This window comes from Diabrotica virgifera, chromosome 7 (genome assembly GCF_917563875.1).
Source record: "Diabrotica virgifera virgifera chromosome 7, PGI_DIABVI_V3a".
Classification (NCBI taxonomy): Eukaryota; Metazoa; Arthropoda; class Insecta; order Coleoptera; family Chrysomelidae; genus Diabrotica; species Diabrotica virgifera.
Genome location: NC_065449.1, coordinates 70,196,264 through 70,212,636, shown reverse-complemented (window position 1 = coordinate 70,212,636; position 16,373 = coordinate 70,196,264). Strand labels below are relative to the sequence as shown.

Below are 16,373 nucleotides of genomic sequence, written 5' to 3'. Positions count from 1 at the left end.
ATCCATTTACAAATAAGTACTGAGACCAGTATGGGGATATGGATGCCGATTCTAGGACCTTACCAAAACTAGTAATCTACATAGTATCCAGGGATTTCAAAACAAAGTATGTTTCTACTGAGAAATATTGTTGATACTCCTTGGTATATCCGTTACACCATCCTCCACCAGGACCTGGATATTGAAACTGTGACCGAAGTAATCAAGAGAACAGCAGCAAGTTATAAGCAGAGGCTGCATAGTCATGTGAATGTCGAGGTAATCCAGCTCATTGACAATACTGAACTAACGAGAAGTCTCATCAAGACAAAACCATTTGAGTTAGTGTAAATGTGTAACAGTTTAGTACAAAAAAACAGAACATAGTGATGTGATGTTATTGCATGTTAGTTGTAGTGCATTAGTTGATACATAAAATAAGAGTAAGCCATAGGGTAAGCCGTTAGATTTAAGTATTTGTTCTTTACTAATTTCAATCAGGAAATATCGCAGTAATACAAACACCGCACAGGTATTTTTGTAGACTACTATAATTAATATCGCAGACTAAAAAATTAGTGGTCTAGAACTACTTGAGAATTGCTGAAAGAGTGAAAGAGATCCTTATTAGTTATTTGTAGCTTAATTTGGAGTGTTTAGTCGTATTAGCACATTCGTTGTTTAATACATATAATCTACACTACATCTATAGACCAGGGCGCATCTGTAAAAATATTAGTACATTTGGACGTTGAGAGGTGACTCAAATTTTTTTGCAGAAATTGCTTGAAAATAACTCATATAATAATATTTGCGTTATCCTCCCACTCAAAAGGGTCCGGAACATTGTTTAAATAATCAAAATGTCAAAAAATGAAGAAAAAAAATTCGATATTTCTCTTCGTTTTTTGATTATAACTTTAAAAGTATTTATTTTCAAGGAAAGTTGTACTGACATAAAAGTTGTGTAATTAAATTTCCTTCAATATAGAATTGGTTAAAATTTTTAAAAATAGTCACCCTTGTTGCAATATAGCAATAATTGCGAAAAAACCATAAAAACCAAGTATTCGCAGTTAACGTTTTTCAACCATTTATGCTACACTTAGGACCTTCATATTTTACACAGAAAAACTTTTGGGTATAGTAAAATAACGCTGTGAATTTCATTAAGATCGGGTCAATAGATTTTGCAAAATAAATTTTGCAATCCAGCGTTCGCAAAAATCATTTTTTCCAAATGTTACAGGTCTGAAAATAAAGCAGACAGGAAGTTGATTTCTTTTTGCATATAGAAGAATACCGTACCTTTCATTTTCAATTTTCAAAATTAAAATCGGTTAACTACCACGGTGTCAGGAATTTTTTTAAATAAACATTAATTATTGGTGCTGCGCGCAGGACAGCTGATAGTTTGCTATGATTGGGCATTATAATGACCTTTGATAATGATTGATACATTTTAATTTTTAGTACATTTCGATATAAATGAATAAATTTGTTTATTGCAAAATAAAAACACATACCTACTCTGTCCTTTGAAATAACACTTTTTTTAGCAAGAAATTTCTTTGTTCATATATTTTAACTTAGAGAATAAAACTTTATTATTTTTAAACATATGCAACTGTTTAAACAATATTTCACAAACAATAATAAAATTACTTTGATTTTTGTGGAATTAAAATATTAAAATACAACAAAATATAGAGTAAGAAAATAATATATTAGATAAGGATTGAAAGAAATTTTGGTGGAAATCAACTTGTGTGAATCGAACACCGCTGTCCTGCGCGTAGCACCAAAAATTAATGTTTATTTAAAAAAATTCCTGACGCCGTGGTAGTAAATCGATTTTAATTTAGCAAATTGAAAATGAAAGGCACAGTACTCTTTTATATGCAAAAAAAATTTCAACTTACTGTCTGCTTTATTTTCAGTTCTGCAACATTTTGAAAAAATGAATTTTTTTTGCGAAAGCTGGATTGCAAAATTTATTTTGCAAAATCTATTGAACCGATCTTAATGAAATACAGTATTGTTTTACTATATCATAAAATTTTTCTGGGTAAAATATGAAGGTCCTAAGTGTAGCATAAATGGTTGAAAAACGTAAATGCAAATACTTGTTTTTTTTATGCTTTTTTTGCAATTATTGCTATTTTGCAACAAGGGTGACTATTATTAAAATTGTTAACCAATTCTATATTGTAGGAAGTTTAATTATGCAACTTTTATGCCAATACAACTTTTCTCGGAAATAAATACCTTTAAAGTTATAATCAAAAAACGAAGAAAAAAATAGAATTTTTCCTTTATATTTTGACATTTTGATTATTTAAACAATGTTCCGGACCTTTTTGTGTGGGAGGATAACTCAAATATTATTATTTGATTTATTTTCAATCAATTTCTGCAAAAAAAATTGAGTCACCTCTCAACGTCCATCTCAAAACAGATGCGCCCTGGACTACTACTAAAATTGCTTTCTTATATTTAATTAATTAATTATTATTCATTCTCCTCAGGTCTTCCAATTGCTGTACTTTAATAATTTTAGTTGAAATAGTTTGTTAGTTGTTCTCTCTGTTATTTTAATTACTTTGTTTCCTTTCCAATCTTGCTTTATCTCATTCCGATAAAGGTTTTCCATTATTTATAACGAACCCACTATAGTAAGTTTTAGCGTACAAGAACTTACGATTCGTTCTTTATAAAACCCATTTTAATCAAAAATACATTCATTACATGAAAATTCCGTCTATAAGTCTGTTTTTTCTGTATAAAAGCGAAGAAACAAATTAGCAAAATTTGATATTTCCTGGGCCTTCAGCCGCATTCTCAATATTTGTTAATTTCTGTCGCCTCGGCAAGTGGCAAGTGGTTCGTTTGTGAAAAGAGGTTCGTGACATTTAAATGTTTTGTCTAGTAATTGTGACTAATGACGGTTTTAAAATATACTCACTGCTTGATTGCTCCATTGTTTTTGCTATGTTGGGATCTCACTTTATTAACGCACCATCTCTCGAATACCGAAGGGTGCTAAATCCTCTCGATGAAAATGTAGTATACAAGGACAATAAATTAGAAGCTTACTTTTATGCAAAAAGTCTTGCCAAAATTAAATTACATAGTTAGATAAAGTTTTTCAATCCTAATAGCAACATTAATAATATTGAAAAATATTAAAAATATTACTAAAAGATTTTTAAATTGAAAACCCTTTGGTACATTTCCCTGGTGACACCTCCAAGGCTTCTACAATTTGCAAGCCAAATGGATGCTGCAGTGAAGACAAAAGGGAAGGAATTCTACACTATGCAATTCACAACCCCCGTCGCAGCTTGGTAAAGTTCCAACGGAAAATGCACCTAGTTACTCCACGGAGTAATACTACTATAAAAAAAAAGAATGTGTGTACTTTGTACACACGTAAGAAGTTATACTTCTATTATATGATTTCAACGAAATCAATATACTTTAAACAGTTTCTCTACTACTTTCCGAAAATTTTTATTAAAACAATACCAAAAATTAAAAAAATAAAAGAATAAAACACACACAAACACATTGAAAAATGCCACAAATGATTTCTGAACAATAATTGTTGCCAAAAACTTTAATTAAATACGTATTTTCTGAAAAAAATTATATAATAATATACTTAAAATCATAAAATCTATAAAAAAAATAAAAAAACAACAACTTGCTTGGGGCTTGAACCCACTTCACGTCTACCGCGCCGTACGAGAGTTGAAGCGATTTCCCACTACACTACATTCGCGTATACGTCGTGTGGGAATATACACAACCTAAACGTTTACACCATAAAGTTTTTGACATTTTGTTTATTTATATGAATCAAATTATTAGTTTGATTTTTGTCGAATTAAAATACAACAAAATATAGAGTAAGAAAACGATATATTAGATGAAGATTTGTAGAAAGTTTGTTCGTAATCAGATTATGTAAATTAAAGCATTGCCTACTAATAGGTAACTACATTATTTTTTTACATTTTCCAAATAGATAGGTATGAAGATAATTTTTTATTGGAATACAACTGAAACATTTAGAATTACGTACCTGCGGCTTGTCAAAACTATTTAAAAAGTCACTATAATTATAAATTTGATTTTATTTCTGTCCTCACAACAATAAAAACTAATATATACAATATTTTTGTTTACCGGTAACTTCCATATCGAACAATTATTGACAGATAATTTCAACACCCAACACGTGAAATCGTCGATAAGAGTGCTGGTTGCGCTCTCCAATCTAAGTGAAAATTAAGACATTTTTGGCCTCGCATTGCAACTGAATAAAAATGGTATACATTTTTATTTTAAATTAGTTGTTTTTATCAAGCCTAAATTATAAAAATAAAAAGGGTTATTTAAAGAAACAAATACTTTTTATGTAAACGGAGTGTTTATACAGTGCATATATTTTTCTACCTGCAATACTCTACACATAAAACCTACCGATTAACTTTCCCAAGCAAATTCCCAAGAAATCCCGGGTAAAAAGCATTCAAAAGTTGTTTTTTAACCAATGAAAACTTGTATCTAGAAAATCCCTGTTAGCAAATATTCAGAAGGTGTGGTTACTACTTACTTATAGAAATTTCGAAGTGTCCCCCGCTAATCCCTTGGGCTTGGCTAGGCATTGCAATAATTATAATTTTAAGTAATCAGTATCAGTTTAATAACCGGCTAGTCGAGTCGTCGCATTTGTTAGTTTAGAGTTTGGATGCGGTACTTTAGCGTATTAGTTTCATAGTATCGAATTGCAAAGAAGCGTAGCTAGACACCGTCTTGGCTAGTTTAGAGTTTTGGATGCAAAACTCATGCTTATTTGTAGTGAAAAGAAAGAAAAGGGTGTTGTCATTAACTGGAACACCCATTCCGCCACATCTCTTCTTCCAGCTTCTAAGGGCTGCCTCAACATACAAATTAAACAAAAGAGGAGACATACTACCCTGTCTAACGCCTTTTGTGACATTAATAGAGTGCGACAATATCTCTCCCTTTCTAACCTGTACTGTATTATTCCGGAACATTTCTATGATAATCTGCAAAAGGTGGTTGTCAATATTCAGGTCTTTCAAGGCTTCCCACAGTTTTGTTCTAGGAACCGTGTCATATGCTTTTCTAAGTTAACAAAAGTGTAATTCTTTTCCTACAGATACAAACTCTTCTGCTAGTTGTTGCAAAACAAAAAGGTTATATGTACAAGATCTGTCTGGTGTGAATCCACTCTGATCTTCTCCTATTTCATGACTAGCGTTACCAGGTGTCCCGATTTGCGCGGGACGTCCCGATTATCAGGGGTCTGGGGACGCGTACCGATTTGTACCTGATCGGGACACTAAATGTCCCGATTTTCACCCACGAAAACCAATTTCAGGTGGACTTGCTGTGGATTTTATAACTATGTTATAAAAACAAGGCACTCCTAAAAACGGCAAAATCGAATGAAAAATATAATTTTAATAAAAAATAAATAATTTACTTAATATACGATTTTTTTTTTGTAATTTCGTCTGATTATTATTATTATTTAGGATTAAAATACAAATTATAGAATCACCTTGTAGTCCAATAAATGAACGGAAAATACGGCGATACCGTGTAATTTTTAGGATCAACTCCAAATTGCATGAAAGTTTGGACGGCTTGTGCCGTTGGTTGCTTTTGCTCAGGCGGTGACAGTCACCCCTAGTTGGGGGGTGAAAAACCGCGCGTTTAAAATAAGTTCGGAGATGAATAAATTGACTAATTCTAAGCAATTTTAGTTCTATAGAATTTTAACTTGATTAATACTTTTTGAGTTATTTACGATTGAAAATGTTTATTTTTCGACAAAAAAAAAACACGTGTTCAGGGGATTTTCACAAATAAGTCAAAAAGTATTTGATCGAGAAAAATATTCTTAGCAAAAATGTAGCATAATATAAAAAAATGAAAAAAATTGTGAACTCGTAAAGTCTATAGACCCAGCAAAAGCAAAGTTGTAGCTCATGAAAAATACGTTATGATTCGTCAAATTCCAAATCAAATATTTCAACGTGAAATAACCAAGAAATGAAGCACTTTTCGGGAAAAACCAATTAAAACTTTTTTAATAAAGCTTTATTTTATATTTTAAAAATGTTTCTAGCGTCAAAACTAAGCTAGTTATGCCCAAAATGAAGTTGACTCCTTTTTTTGGTAGGAAAATCGTGAAAATCTCCGCCTACTTAGCACCCCAAATGAAATTAATCGTTACCGCTTTACAATCCATTTACTTTACTTATGTTTTTTTTTACATGACTGAAAGGGCCTGAACGAGTCACTAATCACGAGTGTATACAAAATATGAAAAAGCAATATTGTAACCAATTTTGTCTTAGAGAAAAGCAAAATGAATCTATCATATTTATAAAATCAAAACCTACCTACTTTTTACTCCTTGAGATTTTTAGTATCCCTAATACTTGTTAAGTTATTTTGAAAAAAGGGCAGTTTCCAATATTTTAGGAAAATGTTTTTTACTATAAAACCAATTTTTTTCAAAACTAGGCACTTCCAACATGTAAACCTTACAGATCGTATAAACAATACACATATAAAGTAAATGGTCAAGCGGTAACGATTAATTTTATTTACGGTGCTAAATATGGGGAGAGTTTCACGATCTTTTTTACCAAAAAAGGGCCAAACTTTATTTTGAGCGTAACTCGCTTAGTTTTAATGCTCGAGACTTTTGTATAAAACAAAATTAAAGATTTTTTAAACACTTTAAAAAATTTTAATACGTTTTGCCCGAAAATTGCTTAATTTTTTGGTTACCTCAAGTTGAAAAATTCGATTTGGAATTTGACGAATAAGAACGTATTTTTGATGAGCTACAACTTTGATTTTACTGGTTTCATAGACTTTCTGAACATAGGTACATTTTTTTGTTTTTTTAAAAGATTTTTTGCTAAGAATATTTTTTTCGATAAAAATACTCGAAAAGTATTGATTAAGTTTAAAAATTATATCGAATAAAAGTTTTTTAGAGCTAGTCAGTTGATCCATTTTGGGACTTACTTTAAACGCGCGTTTTTTACCCCCGAGAAGGAGTAACTGTAACTGTCACCCCCCCAAGTAAAAGCAACCAACGGTACAAGTTCAACTTTGAAGTAGACAGTAAGTAGAATCTAAAACCAGATTTTCATGCAATTCGGAGTTGACTATGAAAAAATTACACTCCAAAACGGTCATTTACTGGGCTATTGTTGTTTATTTGTCCCGATCTACAACCCTAAATCCCGATTTGTTTTTGCTTATGTTCCGATTAAAAACAAATCGGACCTGGCAACACTATTCATGACCTATGTTCTGTCTAATTTTATTGCTTATTATTTTGCTAAACAGGCAGCACATATTACTGTTTACACTTAAGCCTCGATAACAGTTGGGTTTTCAATTAGTTACCCTTTTTAAAAATTTATACTAAATGAGCCTTCTTCCACTCAGATGGTATTTACAGCAGCAACAAAATTTTTTTGTATTTGGTTGCAGCAGCAATTCATAATCTGTGTAAATCTGTTTATCAGACAGGGGCCTCCCGCCTTCAGAAGTTCGACAGGGATGTTTCCAGGACCAGGTGATCGGCCATTTTCATTCTGAATCACGCTGTCCTTGTTTCCTCTTCTGATACATTGAGGCTTCTATTTATTTCTTTGTTACTTCATTGGAGCTACTTGTGTATTCTGGTCTATTATTTGGTATATTAATATGATCGGTCATAAAATCCTTAATTTTATTTAAAAAAATGTGCAATAACTACCTCTTAAAACCCACCAAATTTAATTTGCATATCTCAACCGGTTTTAAAGCAATAAACAAATCATCAGTTTGTAAGAGAAATTTCAACACCCCCTATCTCGGAAACGAAACATTTGCGGTCATACGATAGAGCAAACTGTCATTATTTTGTTATGCAGAATTACCCCTTAAAGTTTGCCATACTTATTTAAAAACACCCTGTATTGATGAAAAACATGGCTAGTTGTTAAATTACCTAACTTTTTTATGGTCCAACATAAGCGAATGAATCAAAAAACAGAATGCTGAGAAAACATGAAACTATAGTTGGGTTTTAATTTCAGTATTTTATAAATGCTAGAGAGTGATGTGAACTTTGAGAAAAGAAATTATTGTTATAATCAATTATAATGTATTGTTGAAATGTATTGTTAAAGAATAAGGCTATAACATTTTAAATAAATCACTTAAATCGGACAACAGGTTTAACAAATTCGAGACATCAAAAATGACCAAATTTTTCAGTGGGCTGATTTCTATGCACCCAAGTTTATATTATATAGATTTACTTATGTTTAAGCATTTTTATATTTTGAAACTCAAAAGCTTAAAACCTAAAATTTTAAAAGTGATATCTGCTTATTATTTTATCGTGTATAAACGTCGACTCTCAAAATTTTATCAGAACTGTACTATAAAACAGAACACCCACTTTCTTTTTATTTTTCAACATTTTTCAGTCTACCAAGATAATTGCCATTTTTCTTAATGAAGTGTTAGTTAGTTAAATGAGTTTAATTTAAGACATTGTATTTGCATGCCTTAATTATTCAAATAAAAACAAGATTACGAACCATTCAGCCAGTACGGGAAACTGTAATTTAATATTTTTTAACATCTTTTGAGTAATATTTTATACAAAAAATCTTCAGGCATTTTATATTTTTTGAAATATTGCCAATTAACTTTCTATAATAACTGCATGTTTAAACAGTATGTACAACGAACTTAGAAAACAATAAAAATAGACGATTTCGTTTTGATTCAATTCGTGTCTCTTAGTAACTTTGAAAAGTAAACACTAAACATAGAAATATTGTTCTCAATGTTGTTCTGAAGCTATTTCCTTTGTTATTTCAAAATTTGTTCTCAGTTCTGACAAATGTACAAGTGTACAAGTAAAGCATGCTAAAGATGTTGTCTATTTGATGTATTCATTACATTACTACTTGATATTCGGTTTTTGAGATATACCTTTATTTTATATGCTTTTATCTTTTCTTTAGTATCCTGTGATATTTCAACTCTTTCCGATAAATCCTTAAGTTACCATTTGTCTTCATCTTTCATTTTTTTAGTCTCTCCCTTCTTATCATATTCATGTTTGTATTAATCTCTTGTTCGTTAAACTGACTTTAGTGCATTATACTTAATATAATTTCTTCCAGAATAAACGTAGAACGCATACACGAACACTGTCGCTTTAGTCCAGGAAGGTCATAGACTAAATCTTATCAACACATTCCTAGATACTGTAAGCCAGTAGATGAATATACCGTGACGAATTACCGACCGCAAATAACAGGTTCCGTTTCGACAGCCAGTCACGTACGGAGACATCTGAAAGAATGACTCAGCGAACAAGCGAGGAAAGGATTTCTCGAGGAAGATCGCTGGTCAAGGCTACGTGTTACTAGGGATGGGGGTTCCGTTTTTCTGGAACGTTCAAGAACATGGCTGGTATTTTTGTATTCAATATATAAGGATGTGAATTTTTAGGAGTAGTTAGTCTATAAGATAAATTCGTCTGTACAGTTATATAAATAAAGTCATATATAAATACGAACCGCTCGTTTTATTGTTACAATACGAAGAAGTACACAAAATTTCTGGATACCCTTTGTTAATTATCCATACCACTGAAACCATGCACAGTGACAGAATTTTGTAAAGCCCAACACAAAACAAATTCAAATGCTGACGAAGTATTAGAGCATGTGCTCCGAGAAACGTTAGATTATTAACGTTTATAAGAAATAAGAATAAGCTAAGATTGTGTCCACTTACCCATTCTAGGCAAATACGCACTAACATCATAATTGCGAAACCGGAGAACAGCCTACACAACACTCTTCCAACTGCTACCAATTCTATATAAGCCTACTACCAATGATGTCAAACATCTTAGAAATACTTCTTTTGTACCAAGTTTTTGAAAGCGTAGATACACCTAAATTCTCGCCATAAAAAATCATCAAAAAATATCACTACTTTTTGAGACAGTAGTTTGAAAAGTAGGCATTTTCAAGTGTTTAGTTTGATACTTACTTGCATATAGACGAGGCAATAAAGAAATAAACCTATCAATTTTTTGCAGTTGGATGGATCACAATGAACCTTATTGCATTCTATTAGTAAGAACATTTTCCAAATTGCATTTCGAAGTGATGGAATATAATAAATTTGTAATAGGAAAATAATTGACGGAAATGAGTTGACGACGATATATTACAACTCCGGGGTTTTTGGGGTCGCTTAACACGAATATCATGACGGCGATACTCTACGAGTTACGAGGCACCTGGTCTCGAGGTGCCTCACATGCAGTTTTATGGAAATGCGATACAAAATCAGCGCAAACTCATTACTTGATGGTTTTGGGATCGCTGAATACGAATATCATGTCAGCGATGGTCTTCGAGGTGCTTAGTGCCCAGGACGAACTGATTTTGTAATGAATTTCCGTAAAACTCCAAGATACGAGTCCCCTCCTGGACACCAGGTGCCTTGGTGACCATCGCCGACATGATATTCGTGTTCAGCGATCCCAAAAATGTCGGGGTAATGAGTTTTTACTGATTTTGTATCGAATTTTCATAAAACTCCAGACAAGGCCCATACTCGGTACCAGGTGCCTCGGAAACCATCGTCAGCGTCATATTCATATTTAGCGGCCCCAATAACCCAGGAGTTTTAATACTGAACTCATTTCTGTCAATTATTTCCGAATAACAAATTTGTTATTTTTCACCACTTCGAAATGCACTTTGGAAAATGCATTTTACTTGTTAAATAATGCAATTTTCATTTCGACATCAACACTTCAGTTTACACAATTTCCTAGCCCTCTTACTAATCGAATTCAGCAATCTAACTACCAAAAAATTGCTAGGTTTTGGGCTTTTTACTGCTTTACTGGCTCACCTAATAGAACATAAAAATAATGATTACCATATTGAAAATTTTTCCAGTGGAGGGCGATACTAAGAAAAAACTTCCGTACTGCCGTAGAAGATAAAACTGCCGTAGAAGATCAAACTGCCGTAGTAGATAACAATTACATAGTATGATTTAGGTTAGAGCTAGATAATTAGATGTAGATAAAAATTCGAATGAATGAAAAGATTGTTTCATCCTAAAGCCTGCCACTCACGGTACTGCGGTGTCGTTCGACAAAATCGTCGATGATATCAATTCTGCAGTACTGCAGCAGACAAGCCAGTCCGTCTGCGGTAAAATTGTACAATTTTGTTGGATGAACGGTCACACAAGATCAAAATTTTTGCTAATTAGTCAAATTCGACAAAATTGAACAACGCTGCAGTATCGTGAGTGGCCGGCTTTAGGTACATCGAAACTGCAAATGTGGAACGAATTAAAATTGGATCACGACTTCTGTTTTATTAAGCTATAGTATTTTATTCTTCTACTACTATGGGCTTTTTAAATAATCGATAAAATTTTTTATAACCAATGAACTATACGTTCAATTCAACAACCTACCTTTAAGCTATCCAGTCCTCAGAGCAAACATGCTATATAATTGGTGCTACGATGTGTACAAATATTATTATATCCTCTCGAGATCCCAAACAGTTCCCGTCAAAGATAAATACAGTCTACAGACAACTAGTACTAATTATAACAAAATTGAATTACTAAACTACTTTGTAAATAAATTTGCGAGATGTTAGTCCTTCATTTGAATACGCGGTTTTCATAAACTATGTTTTGAATAAATACATAATTTAGTCATCATAATAATTATTATATTGCTTTAAAGTGTTCTCCGATGATCCAATTTCCGTCGTTTTATCAATCCGCCTGCAGGTTCTTTTCTCTCATCTCTGTTAACGTTAAGCTAAGTATCTACGACAAAAAATTACCAACTGTTGTGTTGTCAACGCATGTTGGTGACAAAAGTTTATAAAATTACCTTAATTTGCCAACAAAAGTCGTAAAGAAATGTTAAGAAAAGTGTTTTCGTTTTATCGGTAACCGCTCGGTCTATACGCTATTCTATACGATTTGTCAATTGGAAAGATTAGTTACAGTTAAATAAGTTGAAAAAACATGGCGGTCGTGTGAATAAGATAATTAACGGATATGTTAATTCATTTATATCACTCTGAAAGTATTGTATGGGATTCTCTCTCTCCCTCCATCTCGATCTCTGTCTCTCTCTCTCTCTCTCTCTCTCCTCCTCTCTCTCTCCTCTCTCTCTTCTCTCTCTCTGTGTCTCTCTCTCTGTGTCTCTCTCTCTGTGTCTCTCTCTCTCTGTGTCTCTCTCTCTCTGTGTCTCTCTCTCTCTCTGTCTCTCTCTGTGTCTCTCTCTGTGTCTCTCTCTCTCTCTGTGTCTCTCTCTCTCTCTGTGTCTCTCTCTCTGTGTCTCTCTTTCTCTGTCTCTCTCTCTCTCTCTGTCTCTCTCTCTCTCTCTGTGTCTCTCTCTCTCTCTCTCTCTCTCTCTCTCTGTCTCTCTCTCTGTCTCTCTCTCTGTCTCTCTCTCTGTCTCTCTCTCTGTCTCTCTCTCTCTCTCTCTCTCTCTCTCTCTCTCTCTCTCTCTCTCTCTCTCTCTCCCCTCTCTCTCTCTCTCTCTCTCTCTCTCTCTCTCTCTCTCTATCTCTGTCTCTCTGTGTGTGTGTCCCTGTCTCTCTGTGTCACTTTTGGTCTTGCATATTAATATCAAGGCTATGAAGTTTAGGCGAATTCTCAGATTGGTGTCTCTTTGAAAATTTTATAGAGTTCATGGTTGTATTTGGATCTCCATACCATACTCCGTTTTCATTAACCAAACCGTATCCAAACTGTTGACAATTTATCTGGTATCTATTCGGAAAGAGAAGCAAATAAAAACCGTAGGGTAAATGACGATTTTCGCTATAGTATCAAAAGATCAATGTGTCACTTTAAAGGTGCCTCAAAATTATACAGAGTACATTAAGCACTTTCTTTTAGAGGGGTGTCATACCGATTAAAAACATATTTGCTTTATATTCAGCTTTTCTATCTAGCGTAATGCCTCAAAAACTAATGGGCATTGACAACGTACAGTGATTTCGCAATCGGATGTGTAGTGTGCATGTTGAGTAAATATCGTGTTACTTAGTAAGATTGAGTTCATTGTCTTTACAAAGAGACGCTAATTGTATCCTAACGTATGCGGTCCCTCCGGTGAGTACCTTTCCCACAAGAATAGAAACTTTTATTTTCATTTATTAATTGGTACTTAATAAATGAAAAATATCCTATTCAGCTGAGATTCGAACTCATAACCCTTGGATCCAAAGGTAGGCTCTTTTGGTTGGTAGATCCCTTGAGCCACAGGAGGGGGATATCCTGCTTTAATTAACTGAACTTAAGAGGATGGGTACGTATTTTCGGCTACAATGCTATTTAAATGGGGATTCATTTTTTTCGAATCCTGAGAAAACCAATAAGTATTTTTGAAAAATTCAAATGCAGAATGAAAGATTGCAATATTATCGAGGGTCAAAAGTCCCTGAGAACTTCTATAATGTTTATTTTAATAAGTTACAGAAGTGAAAAACTAAGAGAAAATTTAGTGTGATTTTTATTAATTTCAAATATCTCATTCAAAATAAACTTTTTATTTATTCTAAGGGACTTTCGGCCGTCGGTAATAATTTAGTCTTTCATTCTGCGTTTAAATTTTTTAAAAGTATTTATTAGTTTTTTCAGGATTCGAAAAAAATGGACACCATGTCCGTGGTAATATTTTCCAAATCTATCTTTGCCTTACAACGCACTCAGTCCAATAGAATATTGTCAGCATATTGTCAGTCACAATATTTGACATGGCATCGGAAATATTTTGAGTTGTTGATTAAATCTGTGGCTTGGTTCTAAAAGGGCCAATGTCAATATTTTACTTTTTTGTACAGCTTTATTTAAAATTTAATATTGACAAAATAAAACGAAAAAAATTGACATTGGCCATTTTAGCACCAAATGAGATACTGTGGCTTGGTGTTAAAATGGCCAATGTCAATTTTTTGCGTTTTGTTTGGTCAATATTAAATTTTAAATACAGCTGCACAAAAAAGTAAAATATTGACATTGGCCCTTTTAGAACCAAGCCACAGAAATAATATTGATATATTGTGTATTTGATAAATAATTGATTTAAGACGTGAACTTAATAAAAAGTTATTTATTGTCTATTATTTGTGGAAGATCCAAGCAGAGAATACATCAGGATAATATATTCTGTGATCCAAGTATTTTGTTGTTAAAGATGTTCAAAATTGTAAGCGTTCCATAGTAACAATATATTATTAAAAAATCACTTTTCCTCTTTTCTCGATTGAGTATTAGTTTATGTTGTACATAAATATAAATTATTACAATCACTGAATACATAGTTAGTGAAAAAATTATCACATTTATTAAATGAATTAATAATTTGCAATTATACAAATAACATTTATCCATGAACATTCAAAAGCCATCTCTTTAAGTTAATGATGACATTTTCAAGTAGAATGACATTCTAGTAATGTTTACATATCCATACCAGTGTGAATTTTACTACACGTAATTTGCCGTGTAACGACAGAAAAAGTAGGGATAGCCGTAAAATATTTGCGAATTATGTATACATGGCCTTAATGAAATTCTAAATAAACTATAATATAACAAATTATAGCTACATTTGTAAAGAGCGCATATTAAGTATTACGGGTATTTTTAAGTAATTGTTGATAAGAAAATAATTATTGTATTCATAGCTTGTATTCATAGAAACAAAGTCTCGATAAACGATACACGAATTGATAACGTTTCAAACTGTTTTGACATTATTTAATAAATTAGTTCTATAGTTTTAAACCAATCCCCTATAGTCCTGGATCCCGCGTACCAAAAAAAAGTTTATTGATGGCAAGCTGAATTTGTTTATAGCTTAATAGGGGAGTGCAATTAGAACGAAAAGATACAATGTTTCGGAAAAAATCAAACAAGGTTATATTTTTCTAAAACTTTTTTTGTTAGTTTATAAATATGTTAAAGTAAAAAGTTCTACTCACAAATTTCGCCGCTACTTGTTTATTAATTGTTTAAACAATAACAATTTTTTTTGTATAAATAATGTTAAGAATATGGGTGAATTCAACATTTTATTTTGATAAAAAATATTTTTATTTTAGTTTTGATTATGCTGAACCCGAATCTGACATTACAATTTGCAAATTCAAAATGGCGGATTCAAAATGGCGGATTTTTTCCTAAAAATCCTTAAAAAGTAGTTTTAAAATCCAAATTTTTTTTATAAAACGTGTTTGTTTACATATATGTGGATATTTTTGAGAGGTTGCTGAACCTGAATCAAGTTTTGATAATTTAAATTGTAAAATGTAGAAAAACAAGTAGAATCCAATCAAACAAATATGGAATTTCATTCTTAAAAAAAAGACAAACAAATAATTTTTACAATAATATTAAAAATTAAAATGTATTAGAAAGAAAGAACAAATTATTCAAAATCTATCTCTTCAATATTCAAAAAATTGTTGCAATGGGATCATAAATAAAAAATTTATTCTTAGTAAAAAGCTCTGCATATTCTAAAACTTTAAATGCAATCATAAAATATCAATTTTTACCAATTTTGTACAAGATATGTCAATAAATAAAAATTTCAGTTAGGAGTAAAATACCTATATTTTTCATAATACTGAAAATTCTTATTATGGAAAGTTGTTCAGAATTAAAAACGATGGTTATCATAAATAATAAGTGAATATTAAATTTAATGATGTTGGGTATAATTAATTTGAAACAATATTAAAAAAAAACGAATTTTCGATTAGAAGGATATAATTACATATTGGAACATAGTTTTTAATTACAAACAACTCTTCTTTATAAAAATTTTCGATATTGTGAAATATAAAGGTACTTTACTCTTGAGTGAAATACATATTTTTTGACATACCTAGTACAAATTTAACAAAATTTGATATTTGATGGTTGCATCTATTTTATAAATAATAACTTTTTTCATAAAACTGATATTAAAAAAGTTATCAATAGGTTCCAAGTTACGCAGATATACTGTATAAGAGCTAAAAAAAATTTTTGTTGAATATTTATTATTGTTGAAGGTTATTATTAAATGTATCTTAGGTAAGTTTTACAGAAAAAAGTTTTGATTACTCTGTATATATATTTTTTCAGCTGGTAATTTTCGGTTTTTGTATTACATTTTTGTTATCTTTCTTAGTTTTCTCAAAAAGAAATTGTTTATTTCATTTTTAAACTAAAATAATTTAGTATTTTTTAAAGATTACATCCTA

General features: G+C 31.6%; 1 protein-coding gene across 1 annotated transcript in view; it reads left to right on the top strand.

The window, feature by feature from the left end:
- Positions 1–9,625, top strand: part of LOC114325591 (protein rtoA-like) — a 96,399-nt gene extending 86,774 nt beyond the window's left edge. The window contains exon 3 of the mRNA XM_028273689.2: positions 9,228–9,625. Coding sequence (XP_028129490.2) covers positions 9,228–9,266 — 39 coding nt within the window. The 3' untranslated portion in view covers positions 9,267–9,625. The remainder of the gene's footprint in view (positions 1–9,227) is intronic.
- The last annotated feature ends 6,748 nt before the right edge of the window (positions 9,626–16,373 follow it).